Below are 23,278 nucleotides of genomic sequence, written 5' to 3'. Positions count from 1 at the left end.
GATACACCCTCCCGGTTTGACAGTGAACCATTGATAACTACTCTGAGTATGTCTTTCAACCAGCTGTGCTCCCACCTTTTAGTAATTCTGTCTAGACCACATTTCCCTAGTTTACTTATGAGAATGCCACATGGGACTCTGCCAAAAGCCTTACTAAAAATCATGATATATCACATCTACTGCTTCCCCCTCCATCCACTAGGCCAGTGAGCCAAAGAAGGAAATTATGTTGGTCTGACATGATTTCTTCTTGACAAATCGATGCCAGATATTCCTTATAACCCTGTTATCCTCCAGGTGTTTACAAATTGATTGTTTAATAATTGTTCCCATACCTTTCCAGGTATCAAAGTGGGCATAAGGCACCCCAGAAAAATAATGCAAGTCACTGAAACCTCATGAAAAAGACAGGGTTTGATTCTTGTGTCTGCCTATACTGTGCTCATTGCTGGACCTCAAGGGCTGCTCAAAATAATATATAGAAGTACACAGAAGCAACCCTTGAAGAACTACAGTTACTATTAAAAACAATGAGGAGTCCTTGTGGCACCTTAGAGACGAACAAGTTTATTTGGGCATAAGCTTTCGTGGGCTAAAACCCACTTCATCAGATGCATGGAGTGGAACATACAGTAGGGAGGTACAAATATACAGCATATGAAAAGATGGGAGTTGCCTTACCAAGTGAGGGGTCAGTGCTAACGAGCCAATTCAATTAAGATGGAAGTGGGCTATTCTCAACAGTTGACAAGAAGGGGTGGAAATCACTTTTGTAGCGCTAATGAGGCCAATGTAAACAAGGTGGCCCATTTCAAACAGTTGACAAGAAGGTGTGAGTATCAGCAGGGGGAAATTAGTTTTTGTAGTGACCCATCCACACCCAGTACCAGCAATGCCTCTCTGCCATGTACATTGGCCAAACCAGACAGTCTTTAAGCAAAAGAATAAATGAACACATATCTGACATCAGGAATTATAACATTCAAAAACCAGTAGGAGAACACTTCATTCTCTCTGGACACTCAATAACAGACTTAAAAGTGGCAATTCTTCAACAAAAAAATGTCAAAACCAGACTCCAACGAGAAACTGCAGAACTGGAATTAATTTGCAAACTGGATACCATCAAATTAGGCCTGAATAAAGACTGGGAGTGGATGGGTCACTACAAAAACTAATTTCCCCCTGCTGATACTCACACCTTCTTGTCAACTGTTTGAAATGGGCCACCTTGTTTACACTGGCCTCATTAGCACTACAAAAGTGATTTCCATCCCTTCTTGTCAACTGTTGAGAATAGCCCTCTTCCACCTTAACTGAATTGGCTCATTAGCACTGACCCCCCACTTGGTAAGGCAACTCCCATCTTTTCATATGCTGTGTATTTATACCTCCCTACTGTATGTTCCACACCATGCATCTGATGAAGTGGGTTTTAGCCCACGAAAGCTTATGCCCAAATAAACTTGTTCATCTCTAAGGTGCCACAAGGACTCCTTGTTATTTTTGCTGATACAGACTAACATGGCTACCACTATGAAACCAGTTGCTATTAAGTAACCTCTTTCCTTTTGGTGAGCTTTTGCATATTTCTACTCATGAGAGGCTGGTTATTGTCATTCCTTGGTCGGGTGCCCTCTAGCTTGGATGTTTCTGTGATTACTATTGCAGAGGAAGCTTAAGAGATGACAGACTCTTGTAATGTGATTTCTGTGGTATAGAAAGCATAAGGTAGGTTATTGTAATTCTAGACCATCGAATCTTGGAGAGGTCTCCTCCTGAGACAAGCCTAAGAGGTGACATAAATGGCTAAAGCTATCAGGAAAAATCTTGCAGATATAAAATGATTTTGATACGGCGAGATTGCTGCAGACCTCTCCTTTGACTTGTATGGAATCCAGAACTGCATCTAGAAAGGATATCTGCGGGACGGAAACTAGGGAAAACTTTTCCCAGCTGATCTGAAGATACTGCAGGCTGTCTGAATTAATAACCTGAGTAGGTTACTGGATCTAGTTCTTGTCATCCAGTTGTCTGAGTAAGGATAGAAATTGATTTTTCATCTTAAGTGGACAGCCATCATTGCCAAGCACTTGGTGAAAACTGTGTGTGCTGCTGACAGTCCAAATGGCAGGTCCTTGTATTGAAAGTGTCTGTTGCTCACACTAAATGGCTGTATTAGTACATGGAAGTACATGTCCTTTAGGGTGAAAGAACTGTGACAGTCAGAGGGCGGGAGGATGGGGGTGATGTTTCCCAAAGACAGCAGGCAGAATTTATCTTTTGATGAAACTCCTCAGTTTCCACAAGATAATATGGTGGAGAGGTTCTTTCGGATGAGGAAGTGCCTGCTGTAGAAGCTTTTCCTTTGGTACACAGTCTGAACCTGTTCTATGGATCCCTCTGTAGAAGAGAATTCACCTAGAAGTAATATCTCATCAGGATCCCTGAAGAGATGTGGAAGCAGGATTTAGAGGCAGCCTAGAGCTGAAAAGGATGCAGTGAAAACTGAAAAGGATGCAGTAGCCATTCTGCATGATCTGATTTCAAGCTGTTTAGTAGTGGGCCTGCTGGTCCTAAAGGAAAGTAAAGAACACAATGAAATTGGTTCTGTACTCCTGACAAATGCATCAAAACTGGAGGCGGCTTAAGACTGGGAGGAACCTCCTGGAGACTGGTGTCTTGCAGACTGGTTTTTAGACTGCTTTCTGGTACACTGGAGAGAATGACTAAAAGTTTCAGAATGTTGACATGGGAACATTGCATTGCCTTTTTTAACAGGAGCTTGAGGACAAGGAGTATTCCTTTTTAAAAGCTGAGCACAATGTTTTAACGTCATGGTAACTACAGGCCTGTTAGTTTGACCTCATTTGTATGTAAGGTCTTGGAACAAATTTTGAAAGAGAAAGTAGTTAAGAAAATAGAGGAATGATGATAACTGGGATAAAATACAACATGATTTTACAAAAAGTAGATCATGCCAGACCAACCTGATCTCTTTCTTTGAGAAGATAACTGATTTTTTAAGACAAAGGAAATGCAGTAGATCTAATCTACCTGATTTCAGTAAAGCATCTGATACAGTTCCACATGGAGAATTATTAGTTAAATTGGAAAAGATGAGGATTAATATGAGAATTGAAGGGTGGATAAGGAACTGGTTAAAGGGGAGACTACAACAAGTCATATTGAAAGGTGAACTGTCAAGGCTGAGGGAGGTATCTAGTGGAGTTCCTCAGGGATTGGTCTTGGGACCAATCTTATTTAACATTTTTATTAATGACTTTGGTACAAAAAGCAAGGGTGTGCTGAAAAAAACTGTGGATGACACAAAGTTGGGAGGTATTGCTAATATGGAGGAGGACTGGAAAATCATTCAAGAAGATCTGGATGACCATGAAAACTGGAGTGATAGAAATGGGATGAAATTTAATAGTGCAAAGTGCAAGGTCATGCACTGAGAGACTAACAAGAATTTTTGCTATAAACTGGCGACATATAGCTGGAAGTGACAGAGGAGGAGTAAGACACTCTGTATTGGTTGATCACATGATGACTATGAGCCACCAATGTGATGTGGCCGTGAAAAAGGCTAATGCAATCCTAGGATGCATCAGGTGAGGTATTTCCAGTAGAGATAGGGAAGCATTAGTGCCATTATACAAGGCACTAGTGAGACTTGATCTGGAATGCTGTGTGCAGTTCTGGTCTTCTACGTTTGAGAAAGATGAGTTCAAACTGCAACAAGTGAAGAGATGGGCTACTATGTTGATCAGAGGAATGCAAAACCTACCTTATGAGAGAAGACTCGAAAAGCTTGGCTTGTATAGCTAACCAAATGAAGGCCGAGGGCAGATATGACTGCTCTCTATAAATACACCACAGGGATAAATATCAGGGAGGGAGAGGAGTTATTTAAGTTAAGCACCAATGTTGACAAGAACAAATGGATATAAACTAGCCATAAACAAGTTCAGGCTTCAAATTAGACAAAGGTTGCTGTCCATCAGAGGAATGGAGTTCTGGAACAGCATTCCAAAGGGAGCAGTGGAGGCAAAAAACTTAACTGGCTTCAAGACTGAGCTTGATAAGTTTATGAACGGGATGGTATGATGAGACTGCCTAAAGTGGCATGTAGCCAATCTGCAACTGCTAATAGCAAACAGGGTGGATAAAAATCAATTTAAAAAAAAATTTAAAAATCGTATTTTTTTTTATTTAATTTTTTTTTTTTTATAAAATGCATTTTTGGGAAAAAAACCTATCTAAAGATAGTTTTAATGAAGATACATTATAGCTCAAAGATATCTCATCATGGAATAGGGATTATAAATTCTAATTCTATAGTATGAGACAATATATTCATGTAATGTTTAAGAAAAGTTTTGTAAATAAGTTCCAATAGTTCATGGATTAGGGACTCAAATTTATGGGGCTCCAGAGGCTTCTGTATAGATTATTTAGGTTAATCTTTCTATCTACTGTGACAGGGTCAGGCCAGATGGCTATAGGAGAGTAATAGAAGGCAGATATATTAGCCCCAGGCAAAGTAGGTCCCTTTTCCCTGGGTAAGGTAACAGCGAAGGTTCCAGAACAATCAGGAACCTTCTGGAGAGAATTAAGACAGAATGATTCGAACACCTGCAGCCAATCAAAAAACTGCTAGAATCAATTAATGCAGGCTAATCAGGGCACCTGGGTTTTAAAAAGGAGCTCACTTCAGTTTGTGGTGTGCGTGTGAGGAGCTGGGAGCAAGAGGCACTTGGAACTGAGAGTGAGAACACGGAATGTTGGAGGACTGAGGTGCACAAGCATTATCAGACACCAGGAGGAAGGTCTTATGGTGAGGATAAAGAAAGTGTTGGGAGGAGGACATGGGGAAGTAGCCCAGGGAGTTGTAGCTGTCGCACAGCTGTTCCAGGAGGCACTCTAGACAGCTGCATTCCACAGGGCCCTGGGCTGGAACCCAGAGTAGAGGGTGGGCCCGGGTCCCCCGCAAATCCTCCCAACTCCTGGACAGACACAGGAGTTGTCGACCTGGACTGTGGATTCAGAAAAATGGCCAAGCTGAGGGCTGCCGTGAAGCTCCAAGGCGAGCAAATCCACCAATAAGCACAAGACCCACCAAGGTAGAGTAGGAACTTTGTCACACTACCCAATAGGACTCAGTGCTCAGTCTAGAAGAAACCATCAGAGATGCTTACTTTTGCCATTCTCAAACTGTGGATTTGTGTCTCCAGAGATAACACCCTTGTGAACAGGAAAAATGTTTTTAAATAAATAATATATAGAGGTGAGAAAAACAGACCTCAACCCTATTGTCCCTCTGCAAATTTGTGTACACAGAGTGAATCCTTACCTTGCTCTAAAAGTGAAAAGTTTCAAAAAGTTCAATGAATAGAAGATTGTTGGGGGCGGAATAGATCTGGACAAGGAGAAAAAGTCTGGAGAAAAATGTGAGAAGGGAGGGATAGACAGTAGAAACAGAAGTGAAACTGTTTGAGCAGCATATTCCAGAAGTCTTGAGGTCTTTCTCATTGAAGCCTTCATTGATTTGAGATCTACCATATCATTCTCCCACTAGAAGGGAAAACCTATAATGGCAGCAAGCCGTAAGAGAGACTCAGTTTGGGAATATTTTAATGAAGTTCCTCTACCCGTGGGTAAGACAGGCATGCATGCAAAATGCAAACAGTGCAACAAAGAAGTGCAAGGTCTGGTTTCCCAAATGAAACAACATCATGAGAAGTGTTTTTTTCTCAGGAGGAAGCTGCCTTGAAGATGATGAAAGGAACATGTCTGAACATGCAGGATCTTCAGGTTGGTAAACTTTTTTATTTCATACTTCTTGCTTAAGGACTGCCTGTCTTCCTTCTGGACGAGTCTGGAATTCTCATGTTTGAGCAAAAAATATAGTTGTTACTCTATGGTACTATGATTTTAGATACAGTTGTGATTAAAAAATAAACAGCTGAAATAGGCAGATCTTCCTTTTACAATTTCACCTTTAAAGTAGTACTGAGTGTCAGTGAATGCAATGAGTAATACTAATTGAGTAGTATGGTAATAATAATTGAATAACTGCACTGACTTATTTTGTTTAGAAGAATCCATCCTCAAAATACAGAATTCTGAAGACTATCCATCTTGAAGATCACCATCATTTTCTATAGTTTCAGAGTTATCTGCCAATGATAGTGTGTCAGTCATATCATGTATGTCACATAGCCACAGTATATCACCTGTAGCAAAAAGATAAAAAAATCTCCATCATCCAGAAACAACCACAGATACGTTTGTGATAAGAACCAGCAGATGACAAAAAGAGGTAATTGATGAAAAAATTGCCTGGTTTGTTTCTGCAAGAAACTCTACTTTCCGTATGATTGAGAACCCACACTTCATTAACATGGTTCAGTCATTAAGACCAAGATGCAGTCCACCCAACAGAGCAGATGTTGCAGCAAATTGCTGGATAATGTGCATGAAAGAGAAATTGAGCAGCATGCAAAAGGTTTAGGGGGTGAAATTGTTAACCTGAGTCTTGATGGGTGGAGCAATGTCCACAATGATCCTGTTGTATGTGCTTGTGTGACAACAGAAGAAGGGAATGTCTTCCTTACAGAAACAATTGATACATCAGGAAATGCACACACAGCAGAATACTTACAAGAAGTAGCAGGAAAAGCTAGAACAAACTATGAAAAAAAATTCAAATGTCTAGTATGCAGCTTGGTCACAGACTATGCTGCAAATGTAATCAAGATGAGAAGAAATTATTTAGAAGAGAGTCCCAAGCTAATAACATATGGTTGCAGTCCTCATTTGATGCACCTCCTAGCCAAAGACTTCAGTGTTCCAGTAATAAAGGCTAATGCTGTTGAAATTGCAAAATACTTCCATAACAACCACTTTGCAGCAGCTGCTCTGAAAAAAGTGGGAGGAACCAAGCTAACTCTCCCACAAGACGTGCGATGGAACTCAGTAGTGGACTGTTTTGAGCACTGTATCAAGAACTGGCCTAATCTGATGACAGTTTATGAACAAAATCGTGAAAAAAACAGATGGCACTGTCACAGCCAAAGTTCTCAACATTGAGCTTAAGAGAAATGTTGAACACATGCTGAGTACCCTGAAGCCTGTTTCTGTAGCCTTGAACAAAATGCAGGGAAATGGCCGTTTTATTGCTGGCGCTGTTGAAATTTGGGAGGAACTGAGTGAGATCTCAAAAAGAGAAATAAGCAATGACAGAGTTAAATTACAATAATTAAAAGAACGAATGGGACAAGCATTATCTCCAGCTCATTTTCTTGCAAATATTCTCAATATTTGGTACAAAGGTTAAACCTTAACTGCTGAAGAAGAGGAGTTGGTTATGACATGGACACCCAGCAACCATCCCTCCGTAATGCCAACTATAATAAACTTCAGAGCTAAGGGTGACCCATTCATAGAATCATAGTATAGAATATCAGGGTTGGAAGGGACCTCAGGAGGTCATCTAGTCCAACCCCCTGCCCAAAGCAGGGCCCCCTGCTCAATTCAAGAAATATGTGTTTGCTGATGATGTTTTAAAGAAAGTCACACCAGCGAACTGGTGGAAGTCACTTAAGCACTTGGATTCAGAGACTGTTGAAGTGATAATCTCACTTTTAACAGCAGTAGCTGCTTCTGACGGTGTAGAAAGAATATTTTCTTCCTTTGGACTAATTCATTCCAAATTGAGAAATCGTTTGGGACCTGAAAAAGCAGGAAAGCTTGTTTTTCTTTTCCAGATGATGAACAAACAGGAAAATGAAGGTGAAGACGAGTGAGTTAGCTGCAGAAGCCAATATTTTAAGCTTCTCATGTTGACCTGGCTGACATAGTTGATTTAATTTTTGTTTTTTGTTTTTTTAAATATTTCATTTAACTATTTTAGTTAAAAACAATTTTAACAAAAACAAACCTGATTTTAAAAAAATTGAATGTTTAAATAATTCAAAAATTCATACGCTTGTTTTGTTAAAATATTACATGTTTGTTGTTGAAGAAAAAAATCCAGAATACATAACGTTGTTGTTTTAGTTAAAACAATTTAAATGTCTGTCTGGTGATGTTCTCCTCCTAATACAGCATAGCAAGAAAATCCTCCAAATATTAGTGATTAACCTGTTGAACTGGAGATAGTTCGCCTCCCAATGACTTCATAAATATCTGCTTCAATTACCTTTGGTAAATGAAATAACCAAACAATCATTCATTTTCTGATATAGCTGTAAAACTAATCTGAAAAGTTTTCAAAATAAATCACTTCAAAAATGTATCATGTGTACCTTCTAAAAATGAACGCTACATCTATCTCTGCGTTGTGAAAAATATGTATTAAGGTTATAACCACCAACAAGAATGCACTTTTATGTAGAAATCCATGATTAAATCAAGTCTTCCTGACTAGTGATTTAAATCATGATTTAAATGAAATCCACCCTAGTAGCAAATATCCCAAATAACCAACGATGGGACACAAGATGGGAAAGAATCTGAGTTATTACCGAGAATTCTTTCCCAAAGGTGTCTGGCTGGTGGTTCTTGCTGATGTGCTTAGGGTCCAACTGACTGCCATATTTGGAGTTGAGAAGGAATTTTTTCCCAGGTCAGATTGGCAGAGACTCTGCAGGTTTTTCACCTTCCTCTGCAGCATGGGGCACGGATCATTTGCAGGTTTAAACTAGAGTAAATGCTGGATTCTCTGTAATCTGAAATCTTCAAATCATGATTTGACGACTTCAGGGACTCAGCCAGAGGTCACATCAGAGGAGTGGGAGGGCAAGGTTCTATGGCCTGCAATGTGCAGGAGGTCAGACTAGATGATGATAATGGCCTCTTCTGACCGTAAAGTCTATGAAACTTAGTCTCATTTAAACTATTGCAAGGGTTCATCCACTTTGTGAGTGAACACACCTTCTCTCTTGCTGTCTTTCTAAGAAAAGGACTTCAGTTCTTATCCGGGCACCCACAGATACCTGACAAGAACAGCCAGGAGTAGCTCCAAAATGTGATGTTTGTAGCCTAAGATCTAGCTGTTTCATTGGAAGCATTATAGGTTGCTTTCAGGAAATGTTGAGAAACAAGCTTGCCCTCTTCAATGAAACCTTTAGCTGCTTTCTTATTGGCTTCCAGTAAATGGTCTATTCCCAGGATATATAGGAAGCTTTCCTTTTCCTCTCTCTAGATTGGAGGATACCAGAGATCACTGTCTCCTCCTGTTGAGTAAAGATGACTTGGAGGCCCAGGTTATTCCTCTCAATTGCCAGCTGACTGAAAGACTAATGAAGCATGTAATAAAGTCAAAACGCTATTTAAGTCTCTCCGTCCATACCATTCCAGATAGCAAGTATTCTCAGAGGTGTCCCTGGAAGACCAGTCCCCTTTCCCATGACCAGAGGAAAAGCAATATGGAAGGGAACAGCTGATAAACACTCCAGTGAAGATAGAACTCATCAAAAAATTCAGACATCAGCTAGCACGCAGTTATTTAATTCAACTACTGATATGTGCAGGTGATGACAACCTTCTCATGGTTTGCCCTGTCACATACTTAGATATAACCAAGATTATCAAATCAGCATCCAAATGTCACTCAGCAAAACCCTGGATTGATCAAAGGAAATAGTTATCCTGCAAAAAGTGACTCCTTCCAGAGCCACTCTAAGAGAATCATAAGCCTCAGCCTTTCAAATTTGCCAGTTGAATGTTGAAGGTGCATCCCAATCTAATAGTAACTACCTAGCTTGCAATATGTATGCAATGCATGATCAAAGGCTATGTCAGCACTAGCAATTTTGTCAGTCAAGGGTATGAAAAAAAAAACACCCCGACTGATAAAAGTTTCACTGACAAAAGCGCTAGTGTGGACAGTGCTATGTCACCGGGAGAGTGTCTCCTGCCAACATACCTACCGACGACGCTCAGTGGGGGTGACTGAATTATGCTAGCAGGAGTTCTTTCTCCCACCGGCATAGAGCAGCTACACAGGAGACCTTACAGCAGTGCAGCTGCAGCGGTACAGCTGTGCTGCTATAAGGTCTGTAGTGTAGACATAGCCAAAGATATTACTCTGCAAGAAACCCATATCAAAGATGACATCCAAGAATCACGCTGTCATATTGCCAGCTACAATCTCGTCACCTCTCCCATCACCCAAAACTTGGTCTTGCTATATATGCAAGCAGGACATTAAGGATTATGACAAAACAGATGCCAGGGGCAACTCTGGAATCTTTACCATCTCAATAAGAATCAACAATATAACAGTAGTTAATGTGTATAAATCACAGAATGTTGACGAGCCTTCTCCCCCATTACCTACAGCCTATCACCTGGTTATATATGTTGGTGATTTCAATAGCCACCACGCACTGTGGGGGCTATGTTAGTAATGATACTGCAGGCAAGGCACTTCTGGAACAGTCATCAAATGAAGACATCTAGCTCCTTTTCAGTGTGAAAGACAGAGAGAGACACTTCTCATTCTTCCCATTGGAACCCACTGAAACCAACCAACCTAGATCTACTAGGTTTCCTCACCAAAGACTAGTTCAGAATCTGTCAGAATCCCTCCAAAAATATTCTTGGCAACTTTCCATGCAGTCAGCATCGACTGGTGATAATCCATATTGGGATTGGACTCCCAGTAATCATGTCATTGCCTAAATTGCAATGGGAGTTGCAAAAGGCAAACTGTCCGGGATTCACTGTGACAACTGAATCTACCATCTATGTGATTCCAACAACACCTGAAAATTTTGATTGTTTCATCCAAATCATCTAAATAGGCATAAGAAAAAACATCCCTTATGGCCATTGAAAAGGATATACCTTATTGTGGAATGAAGAAAACAGAAAGGAGTGCCAAGTGTTTGCTTATGTAAATATTCAACATCCTTACTAGAAGAAAAGGAGTACTTGTGGCACCTTAGAGACTAACCAATTTATTTGAGCATGAGCTTTCGTGAGCTACAGCTAATTGGTTAGTCTCTAAGGTGCCACAAGTACTCCTTTTCTTTTTGCGAATACAGACTAACACGGCTGTTACTCTGAATCCTTACTAGAGTCACTGAAGTTAGTGCACCGCCAAGGATGGACTGAAATGGTTGAAGCTCTGTACTTTACTCACTCCAGTTGCTAAGCTTGGATATTATTGCACCAGCATGGGCCTGCAAAGCCAGTAAAACAGTGAAATACTAAAGTCTCAGTTGATGTGACTGCAGGAATACTTCTTATGCACATAAAAAGCACCACAGGACAAGTTTATTGAGCGCAATGTGCGCAGAATACTCTGGCAAATAGTCATTTTACCACTTGCCTCTGCCCTGCTACCACTGCCCTTCACTGTTGAGGAGGTCAATAAGACCTTTTCACTCATGAAAGCTGGGAATGCTGCAGGACCTGATGGTGTTTTGCCAGAATGTGTTAAAAATCTCAGAGCTAAGTACAAAAAATGGCTGGCAATACTGTTCTCCAATATCCATTCCTCAGGGTTTGTCCTGAGAATCCGGTGCGAGGCTGCCAAACCTGGGAAGCTAACCGGTAATCCTTTACAGTACCAGCCTATCTCACTCCTCTGCATGTCATACAAGCTTATGGAGGGACTATTACTGGCAAGGATCATACTGCCTGTAAAAGCAATGCTACCAACCAAACAAGCAGGTATATAACCAGGCTGCAGCTGTACTAACCAAGTATTAGCCTTAACACCACACAAAGGTGGAATTCCAGTGAAAACTCACAACTGAGGCGGCTTTCTTAGACTTATTTGAGGCATACAATATGGTATGAGGGATATTATTGCCTCCTTCTAAAAGCCAGCAAAGTTATTCCATGCAATGCAATGATAAAATTCTTCTGAGAAGTTCTGACCAATCACAGATTTCATGTTTTCCTTGGTGACCAGGTCAGCAGGCCATGCACTGTCAATGATAGTCTACCACAAGGATCAGCCCTATCACCAATTCTGTTTAATATCTATATGAGCAACCTTCCTCAAACATCATCACAGAAATTTGTCTGTGCTGATGACATTGCTCTGACTAAAACCAAACCCCACTAAGGTAGTTGTATCAGCATTTAATCTAAACAATCAAACAGTAGACCAGAATTGTACTTGGACTTCTGTGGCCAGTAGATAAGATACGATCCTATCCCAAAATATTTTGGTGTAACCATAGACCAAAATCTCAAAAAGCACTATACCTGAAAAATATCCGTGATAAAATAAAGATGCGTATAAATCTTATCCAAAAATGGGCAGGAATGACCTGGGGAGCTGATGCAAAAAATTCTACGGACCTCTGCAGTAGCCCTTGTCAACTATACTGCAGAATACTGCTCACCCATCTGGGCACATAGCTCCCTCACATCACTTGTCAACTCTCAACTTAACACAGTCATGCATATCATTACAGGCATAGTAAAAATCAAAGCCACAACCGTAGCTTCCTGTACTGGTGTACATGCACTCACCCCAAATTTGTTGCAACACAGGACTCCTGCAGGGGTCCCATCATATTTGAGGGAACAAGGATCTCCCAATACAGGAAGACCTAAATAATATCTGAAGACTCTGACTTAAATCCAGAAAAACTTTTTGGCTTGCAGTGCAAGAGCTCAAAGACTCAGGGTTTTTCCCCCATGAAAATCAGAGGCAACTAACCGCCTCCATAAATGGAAACTGAGATCCAAACCTTTTTGTGAGTATGGAAATGAACTTCAAACTATGCGACATCGTGTCAGCCAACGTCCCAAACAATCATATTTTAGTAGTTTCTCTGTCATCCACTCCATGTCACCTGAAGCAATCAACTGGATTACCAGCCTAGACCTGGACATCTAACATTGCTGGTTTTAAGCTATACAAAAGATGATGACTACAGAAATATATCAGTCAAGAAATAAATGAAAGGAAGAAAAATCAAAAGGTGATATATTGAACAGGAAAAGAAAACATTTACTTTTCCTGGTGTCATACTCTGGAAAATATTACTTACCCTGTCATGTAGTGTCCAACCGACATATTTTAAATAACTATCATTCAGGAAGGCATCACTGTACATTTTCATCCACACTCCAATTTCCTCAATACAAACAGCTCTAATCTCAGCAATAGCATCACTAGAGAAAAAGAAAAAAAAATAATACTCTTTAACAAGATTCTAATCAAATACAATTTTCCCTCCATCCCCATTAGTCTAGTGACAATTTACTAGCACCTTATAATACCACAATATTTATAGGTCTGTTTTTACTTTCTCCACCGTATCCATACTCTGATTTTGTCCTCTTTTATCCTTGTGTTCAACTCTGATGTCTCTAAACTTATCCTCAAACACACCAACTTATCAGTTTCATCCCATCCCCTCTGTATTTAAGTATGCTGTTTTTGCCATCCTAAAGAGAGATTTTCACTCTACTCCAGTCCTCAATTACTCCATCTCTTCTTCCATTATTTCAAAGTTCCATAAGTAGCTGTCGATCTTAATGTCTTGACTTCGTCTACTCCATGTTTCCAACATATGATCTACAAAGATCTATCTGGTTGCTTGACTCTTTTTTTGTCTGGATACTTCTATAAGTGTTCAGGCTCCTTTTGTGAAGAGGAGCCTGAAAGCTTGGAAGCAATGAGGAGGAATCAATCTAGTTTTTTTCAGCCAGAGAACCCTGCTCAGATCTCCATTCCTGAGATGAACGTGAGGAACTGGAGGTGCTGGATGACTCCAAGGTGGGGAGAGAAGCTGAAGGTTGCAAAGCCACCAGGTTTGACCCAGTCCTATGATTCATTGCCTGCAGAGAGACCAAAGGAGCCGATGCAGGGGCAAGCCACAGGACTGTATACAAACTGATCACATGAGAGAGGACCAGGGATCTTCATTGCAGTCAGGGAAGTTGTGGATGTGAACACCCAGGTTGCAGCCCAACCTACTGGTCTTGGGTGGTTCTATGGGTCCCATCTGCTGTGATAACTGGGTTTAAAAACTTACCCTAATCGTGAGCTCAACTATAAAAAGTGTGTGAACATTCATAAAGTGCGAGAATAGCCTATAATAATAAACAATGATGAGAAAAGTTCCAAAAGGGAGAGAGAAAGACTGTATTAGTACAAACAAAAAGGCCGACAGATATAATTCAAGGACTGAGTAAAGGTAATAGCTGGTAAACAAGAACAGTGTGAGACCAAAAATTAATGAACCAAAATCGGTATGTTGAAAAGTGGTTTTATTGGAGGACAAAATAATGAGAGGATGAACCATTCTGCCTACCACTCCCTTAAACAAAATTAATATAGATGAACAGATGGAGGTTAACACGATGCTGGCTGATGGAAAGGCAAGAGAAGAGAAAGGAGCAAGCTTCACCATAATGGTTGCCACACCAACAGTCTCCTGGGAATCCAGATCTCCTTCATCATAATCCTGAAAGATGCCCTGACCAGACCCGGCCAGAGAGATGGAGCCAGATGACATTGCCACCTCCACCAGCTTTGGCTAAATCCTGAATACTACTAGAGATGTGAGACTTTGTGTGTGTGAGTGTGACACATTAGAATCATAGAATATCAGGGTTGGAAGGGACCTCTGGAGGTCATCTAGTCCAACCCCCTACTCAAAGCAAGACCAATCCCCAATTTTTGTCCCAGATCCCTAAATGGCCCCCTCAAGGATTGAACTCACAACCCTGGGTTTAGCAGGCCAATGCTCAAACCACTGAGCTATCCCTCCCCCCTTTGAAACACCTGTGTGTGTTCTTTTCCTTCCCCATTTATTTCTTCTCTTATATCCCTCTCCTTTTTCTTTTGTCTAATGAGAGTCTGGCTCACCCATTGAAGACTGCATATTCTGTAACACTGGTATGAGTCATGACCAAAAAGGCAACTAAAAACAATATCCTAAACACTTCAATGCTAGTAAAGTTTGCCAGGTCTCAGAGTGGTTGATTAGACCATGTGCTGCATCTGTTTTTTTCAGTAATGAGGATGCAAGTGAAAATCAACATCAGAGACAGAAGCTGCATTTTCTCTTTGCTATTCTTTTCTCTCCCCTTTAATAAATTGCAATTGGTATTCTATTATTTAACAGTGCAATAAAAACTGTGATTAATCATGATTATTTTTTATCACGATTAATTTTTTTTAGTTAATCACATGAGTTAACTGTGATTTATCGACAGCCCTAGTTTCTTTGTAACATTCCTCTGTACAAAGCCTAACTCACTTAGGCACTATGATGTAATTGCCTGTCTTTTACTCTCAGTACCATAAAAGACAAACAGACTCTGTGATTTACTGAATTCCTTGAACCTAGTAAATAACACTTCCTTATTCACTATCTCCAAACCATTCATGATTTCATAGACCTCTATCATATCCCCTCTTAGTTTTCTCTTTTCCAAGTTGAAAAGTTCCAGTCTTTTTACTCTCTACTCAGATGGAATCGTCCCATACCCTTAATCATTTTTGTTGCTTTTCTCTGTACCTTTTCCAATAAGTTATCAGTACTGAAATCTTCCATTTCACTTAATATTAAAAGAGAAGCCAGTGTAAAGGAGTAGAATGACAGACAACACCCTGTGTTGCTACACAGACAGGCTGTATTCCAAACCAGCTGAACCTTTCTAAGGTCTAAAGTTTCATTCCTAATTAAACCTGGAAGTCACCAATGCATAGATTACTGTGACCAAGTATGAATCCATCAGGACGGGGAAGAATGTCCTAGCTAATTGTACATAGAAAAGGCATTTTTTTGCCATCATAACTACCTGTACATGGAGTGAGGAGACTAAAAGGACCCCAAGTCTACAGACCATCTTGATCATCTGAGGGAAGAAAGCTTTAAGGCCATTATAGGGGCGGAGAGTTCTTTGAAGCGCTTCCCTCTCCTCACCAACATCACTTTCTTTTTGCCTGGGTTTGGCTTCAGTCAGCTACCCTTCATTCAAGTTTGTATGTTCCTTGGGCACCAGCAGAGCTGGGGCACCTGGAATTAGATGTAATGCATTACGTTGTCCACATACTGCTGGCATTTCAGTCTGTGTCATCTCACTATCTCTCCAAATGGCTCCATACAAACTGAAGAAACTGGAGAGAGGATGGATCCCTGATTAACTTCACAGGTAAGGGCTTTGCAGACAGGCAGAGGAGCAGCCTATTATCACCCTCTCAACACCTCTGTTAAATCTATATAGTGAGACAGCAGAATCCCATGATCAATGGCGGCAAACATCTCATAGAGCCAGCTGTGTGAATACTGGCATATGCCCCTTGTCCGCAGACAAGAAGTCTTCCATCAGGTTTCTCCTTCCCAAAACAACACTGACAGAAACAAGGGCTTTCGTTGCTGGCAGCAGCATGAGAATGTGCTTGGATTGACAGGAGAGTCTTTCAAAAACCATCTACTCTTCTCCGCTATCCCTTAGCAGCAATGGCAGCTACAGTTACTTCCCACCACCGTCACCAGTGGGAGATGGGCCAGTAAGTCAGCTTTAAGTGTTACTCTTCCATCCAATGGAGTATGGAATTTTTTTGTTTTTTTACAGGCTATACCACCACAATGTGTGGGTGGGGGTGAGGGCTGCAAAATCCCTCAAAACTGCTACTAGCAGAGAGAAGAGCTTTTTCCTCCCTCTGTTTGGTGACAAGACCACGACCTCCCATCTTCATGTTAGTTACGTAATTCAAAGCCTAAAATACCTCTGTGTCCCCTTTCTGCACTAAAAGAAGATGATTTGCAACCTCTGACTCCTCCCACATCATGACACCAACATAATGCTAGGGAGTGTCAAGCAAACCTCTCTCATCCAAGGTATCTGGTCCAGCAGTAGACCAACACTTAATAAATCCATTACACATCAGCTTGCGTTTCTACTTAGATGGATCTGGAGTTCTCATTTAGAGCTAATGAAAAGGCACATACCAGCACACTCTGATTCTGCTCTCAGACCAGTTTTAGGGTTAGGATTATGCCCACTTCAATGGTATAACTCTAATGTCTTTACAATGAGGTGTCAGAGCACAATCAAGCCCAAGAGCTTCAGCTTATGCAGTTCAATGTCAGTGGGCAGAGGAATTCTGTCGTTCATAATCTGGTTACCAATAAGATATCCATGTTCTAGTCTGCACCATCAAACCTGGCTACATAATGCCACAGATCCAGTGCCAGCTCATCTCTTTCACTGTAAACTACTTGACAAATCACAGTCCCAGACCCTGAGAGGTAAGCATGGAAGCAGGATAGCCACCTTATTTCCATCACAACACAAATGCAAAAAAACCCACCTCAAATCCTTTGAATGCAGTATCATGCTCATATCCCCACTTAACCCACGACCCTGGACATCCTCTTCTCTACTTCGCAACATATCAGAGACCTGCTGACCTTTCCCTTGTGCCCCTTCACATCTTCATTCACTCATCCTTGCCCTCCAAGCACTTGGCAACTCTCCTGTTTTTCCACAGTGCTGCTTTATAGTGTTGAAAGAACCAAGCAGATAGTAAATGAGGCTATGTGGGAGACAGGAACAGAATGTGGATGTATGGGGCAAAAGAAAGCAAGGCTGTGCATAAAGCCTAGGGGCAAAAGGGTTGTTTGTAGAGAAGAGGGCTGTATTAGGGAAATCAGTGCTATTCAAAGAGGTGGGGGGATCCCAGACCCTGAGTTGCAGTGCCTCTGTCTTTTAAAGGCTCCCCCTACGTTCCTGCTTTAGCTTCCCACAGTCAAGCTGAGGCAACATTGCCATGAGCAGCCTTTCAAGCACCATGCCTTGACATCAAAGGCCTGAGAGCCTACCTCCGACACCTGCCTAGTTCACAGCATTGCTCTTCCTAACCCAAGCCCCTCTGCACATAATAGACCTCCATAAGACCCATGCACATGTCTGGTCTTCTCCCTCTATTCTAACATTACCACTAAATTCCTCTGTCCACCTTACCCAGGCAGAAACCTCGGATTCCCCTTCCCCTTGTCATCTCCAATCAACTTGCACAAAGCCTGGGAAACAAGCAGGGAGAACTGGAGGTCCTGGCAAAGTCAGGGAATTATGATGTGATTGGAATAACGGAGACTTGGTGGGATAAGTCGCATGACTGGAGTACTGTCATGGATGGGTATAAACTGTTCAGGAAGGACAGGGAGGCCAGAAAAGGTGGGGGAGTTGCACTGTATGTAAGGGAGCAGTATGACTGCTCAGAGCTCAAGTATGAAACTGCAGAAAAACCTGAGAGTCTCCGGATTAAGTTTAGAAGCCTGAGCAACAAGGGTGATGTCGTGGTGGGAGTCTGCTATAGACCACCGGACCAGGGGGATGAGGTGGACGAGGCTTTCTTCTGGCAAGTTGCAGAAGCTACTAGATCACATGCCCTGGTTCTCATGGGCGACTTCAATCATCCTGATATCTGCTAGGAGAGCAATACAGCGGTGCACAGACAATCCAGGAAGTTTTTGGAAACTGTAGGGGACAATTTCCTGGTGCAAGTGCTGGAGGAACCAACTAGGGGCGGAGCTCTTCTTGACCTGCTGCTCACAAACTGGGAAGAATTAGTAGGGGAAGCAAAAGTGGATGGGAACCTGGGAGGCAGTAACCATGAGATGGTCGAGTTCAGGATCCTGACACAAGGAAGAAAGGAAAGCAGCAGAATATGGACCCTGGACTTCACAAAAGCAGACTTTGACTCCCTCAGGGAACTGATGGGCAAGATCCCCTGGGAGAATAACATGAGGGGGAAAGGAGTCCAGGAGAGCTGGCTGTATTTTAAAGAATCCTTATTGAGGTTACAGGGACAAACCATCCCGATGTGTAGAAAGAATAGTAAATATGGCAGGCGACCAGCTTGGCTTAACAGTGAAATCCTTGCTGATCTTAAACACAAAAAAGAGGCTTACAAGAAGTGGAAGATTGGACAAATGACCAGGGATGAGTATATAAATATTGCTCGGGCATGTAGGAATGGAATCAGGAAGGCTAAATCACACCTGGAGTTGCAGCTAGCAAGGGATGTTAAGAGTAACAAGAAGGGTTTCTTCAAGTATGTTGGCAATAAGAAGAAAGCCAAGGAAAGTGTGGGCCCCTTACTAAATGAGGGAGGCAACCTAGTGACAGAGGATGTGAAAAAGCTAATGTACTCAATGCTTTTTTTGCCTATGTCTTCACGAACAAGGTCAGCTCCCAGACTACTGCACTGGGCAGCACAGCATGGGGAGGAGGTGGCCAACCCTCTGTGAAGGAAGAAGTGGTTCAGGACTATTTAGAAAACTGGATGTGCACAAGTCCATGGGGCTGGATGCGTTGCATCCAAGAGTGCTAAAAGAATGGGAGGATGTGATTGCAGAGCCATTGGCCATTATCTTTGAAAACTCATGGCGATCGGGGGAAGTCCCGGAAGATTGGAAAAAGGCTAATGTAGTCCCATCTTTAAAAAAGGGAAGAAGGAGGATCCTGGGAACTACAGGCCGGTCAGTCTCACCTCAGTCCCCGGAAAAATCATGGAGCATGTCCTCAAGGAATCAATTCTGAAGCGCTTAGACAAGAGGAAAGTGATCAGGAACAGTCAGCGTGGATTCACCAAGGGAAAGTCATGCCTGACTAATCTAATTACCTTCTATGATGAGATAACTGGTTCTGTGGATGAAGGGAAAGCAGTGGACGTGTTATTCCTCGACTTTAGCAAAGCTTTTGACACGGTCTCCCACAGTATTCTTGTCAGCAAGTTAAAGAAGTATGGGCTGGATGGATGCACTACAAGGTGGGTAGAAAGTTGGCTAGATAGTCAGGCTCAACGGGTAGTGATCAATGGCTCCATGTCTAGTTGGCAGCCGGTATCTAGCGGAGTGCCCCAAGGGTCGGTCCTGGGGCCGGGTTTGTTCAATATCTTCATTAATGATCTGGAGGATGGTGTGGATTGCACCCTCAGCAAGTTTGCGGATGACACTAAACTGGGAGGAGTGGTAGATACGCTGGAGGGTAGGGATAGGATACAGAGGGACCTAGACAAATTGGAGGATTGGGCCAAAAGAAATCTGATGAGGTTCAACAAGGACAAGTGCAGAGTCCTGCACTTAGGATGGAAGAATCCAATGCACCACTACAGACTAGGCAGCAGTTCTGCAGAGAAGGACCTAGGGGTGACAGTAGACGAGAAGCTGGATATGAGTCAACAGTGTGCCCTTGTTGCCAAGAAGGTCAATGGCATTTTGGGCTGTATAAGTAGGGGCATTGCCAGCAGATCGAGGGACGTGATTATTCCCCTCTGTTCGACATTGGTGAGGCCTCATCTGGAGTACTACGTCCAGTTTTAGGCCCCACACTACAAGAAGGATGTGGAAAAATTGGAAAATGTCCAGCGGAGGGCAACAAAAATGATCAGGGGACTGGAACACATGACTTATGAGGAGAGGCTGAGGGAACTAGGATTGTTTAGTCTACAGAAGAGAAGAATGAGCGGGGATTTGATAGCTGCTTTTAACTACCTGAAAGGTGGATCCAAAGAGGATGGATCTAGACTATTCTCAGTGATAGCAGATGACAGGACAAGAAGTAATGGTCTCAAGTTGCAGTGGGGGAGGTTTAGGTTGGATATTAGGAAAAACTTTTTCACTAGGAGGGTGGTGAAACACTGGAATGCGTTACCTAGGGAGGTGGTGGAATCCCCTTCCTTAGAAGTTTTTGAAGTCAGGCTTGACACAGCCCTGGCTGGGATGATTTAGTTGGGATTGGTCCTGCTCTGGGCAGGGGGTTGGACTAGATGGTCTCCAGAGGTCCCTTCCAACTCTGTTATTCTATGATTCTATGAACTTCCTAACATCCCCACATATTTCTGTTCACACCCCCCAGGCAGCCCTACTGTTACCCACCCACTGTTCTCTTTTTGCCCAGTCTGCCTCAAGGCTTTCACAGATGACCAAAATGCATCCGATGAAGTGAGCTGTAGCTCACAAAAGCTTATGCTCAAATAAATTTGTTAGTCTCTAAGGTGTCACAAGTACTCCTTTTCCTTTTGCAAAATTTTAAAGTTGAACAACATGTTTCTTTATGACTAAAACAGTTGAATTCCACAGTTTCATATCCTGGAAGCTTACTTCGCAAGTTTACATGTTTTTAAACAATTAATTACAATGTTAACATATTATCTTATCTTACATAAATAAGCCAAGCAATCAGTTGTAAAATAAGGAACAAATTCACCAGTATGCTCCAGCTGCTTTGCACTATCTGTGATGTGAAGCAGTCATAAATTAATTTTAACTAGCCATTGTAAATTAATTGATTTGCACTGCTCCAAATTAGCACAAAGCTGCCAGAACCTGCTGGTTTTTCTGGCTCTAAAACTTATTTAAAGTTTCCCCCAAATTCCCAAGTAAAAACATTGTTAAATTGGAATTAAGATGGAGAGTACACATCAGTAATTTAAGGACAAAAATCACTATAATAATGTTTGCAATTGTAGCTAAAACAAGAATTACAAATCCAGGAAATTTAGAGTTAAGGTTAAACTTAGAAGACATCCAAAATGTTAAGGCATTTAAATGGATAGTGAAGGCACCCAATTAACTTTTTTGCTCTGTACAACATGAAATAACCATATGCTTATTATTATTATTATGGCATTTCAGTCTTTGTGGTCCCACCTTAGCTGAAACGGCTTTTTAACAGTGGATTCATTTTTTTCATTTTTTCTCCCCTATGGTGTTACTTAGGACCAAATTAAGGTTGTCTGGGTATCTTATTTATTTGGGTAAAAAAGGGAGACACCTAAATTCTCTTTCTTAACTTAAAAGATTATAATGGTTTTAGTTTTGTTTCAGGAGGACCTAGAATGTTACACCACAAGAAAATCAACATAAATTTTTATTGAATTCAGCAAATAAGGCCCTCTACAATGCTCATTCTCTTACCGGTATCTATGAACAAATATGCCCTTAAAAATAGAGTTCATCATATTTTCGATTTCATCTTGGTTTTCTTGCAGCTGCAAAAAAGAAATAAAAGATCACTAATATTTCAGACTGGCATCCTGATAATTTATAGTATTAGCATCCTGAAACATTATACTACTTGATTTGAGAAGTATGCTTCATTCAAAGGTATTATAATTTGCATTTCTCTTCTTCCCAATAGGTATAAATAAAAACATTTTATACATATATAGTGCCTTCATGGAAGGAAGTTAACACATTCTACAAACATTAATGAATTTAGACTGAGAAGCAACCCTTTGACTAAGTATGAGCCCCCTTTTTTGCAAAGAAAATTGAGGCAAGGAGAGATTAAGTGCCCAATTCTGCTGACCACCTTCAATCTTCATTTAAGTAAATGGATCTGCAGGTGCTCAGCATCTCTGGAAATCATAGAATGACAGAATATTAGGATTGGAAGAGACCTCAGGAGGTCATCTAGTCCAATCCCCTGCTCAAAGCAGGACCAACACCAACTAAATCATCCCAGACAGGGCTTTGTCAAGCCGGGCCTTAAAAACTTACAAGGCCTAATTATGAATTTAAAAGAATAAATTTTTCAAACTTGTGGCCCCAATTCAGGAAAGCATTAAAGCATCTGCTTGACTTTAAGTATGTGCTTAACTGCCACTGACTTCAATGCACATGCTTAATGTTAGGTATATGCTTAATTGCTTTACTGAATAGGGAAACTTTCTAGAATTGGCACCTAGGTGCTTAGAGTTGGGGCTAGTCCCCTGACACCCAGCCTTGTGCCCTAATGTGAAGATCTACTGTAAAAACAGACTCTTTAAAAAATGGCATAATGGGGATTCATGTTTATTCTCCCTTATTGATTTCTGTATCAAATATGCTGATTTTACAAGTAAAAGAATTGCTTTTCTGAGTTCCTGTTCTGAAAACTCATCCCAGGGAAGAGTTCAAATGAATTATTAATATCTTGCATGTCACCATTACTACTATTAAATCTACTGACAAATTATGTCTTCCAATTACACCTGTATAACTCTGGTGTTTCCAATTGGGATTTACAGGTGTAACTAACTGGAAATTAGTAAGTAATTCTACTGATCATGTGCAAAAGTGAATAAAATCCAGCTCACTCAGTTTCAGCTGTGTTGGCTTTGCATGACTTAGGGCTTCTCTACATACAAAACTATAGATAAAGTGGCCTATCTCCTCCTCTCCCAAATGTCAATACAGTTATAATGGTATAAATATGTTTATGTCACTACATCTTATTCCCATATGGAAAGAGGAATAAGCTACATTTGTATAAGCACATTTATACCAGTATA

At 41.2% G+C, this 23,278-nt stretch overlaps 1 protein-coding gene across 9 annotated transcripts in view; it reads right to left on the bottom strand.

Moving 5' to 3' along the window:
- The window catches only part of STAG1 (STAG1 cohesin complex component), a 380,157-nt gene that overhangs the window by 184,913 nt on the left and 171,966 nt on the right, over positions 1 to 23,278 (bottom strand). For all 9 annotated transcript variants that reach the window (XM_073360216.1, XM_073360223.1, XM_073360219.1 and 6 more), the window contains 2 exons: positions 21,921 to 21,994; positions 13,029 to 13,152 (listed from right to left, as the gene is read on the bottom strand). In XM_073360216.1, the coding sequence (XP_073216317.1) occupies positions 13,029 to 13,152; positions 21,921 to 21,994 (198 nt within the window). The remainder of the gene's footprint in view (positions 1 to 13,028; positions 13,153 to 21,920; positions 21,995 to 23,278) is intronic.

Source organism: Lepidochelys kempii, chromosome 9 (assembly GCF_965140265.1).
Source record: "Lepidochelys kempii isolate rLepKem1 chromosome 9, rLepKem1.hap2, whole genome shotgun sequence".
Taxonomy (NCBI): Eukaryota; Metazoa; Chordata; order Testudines; family Cheloniidae; genus Lepidochelys; species Lepidochelys kempii.
Note: the sequence above shows the minus strand (reverse complement) of the source record. Positions and strands in the feature narration are given on the sequence as shown.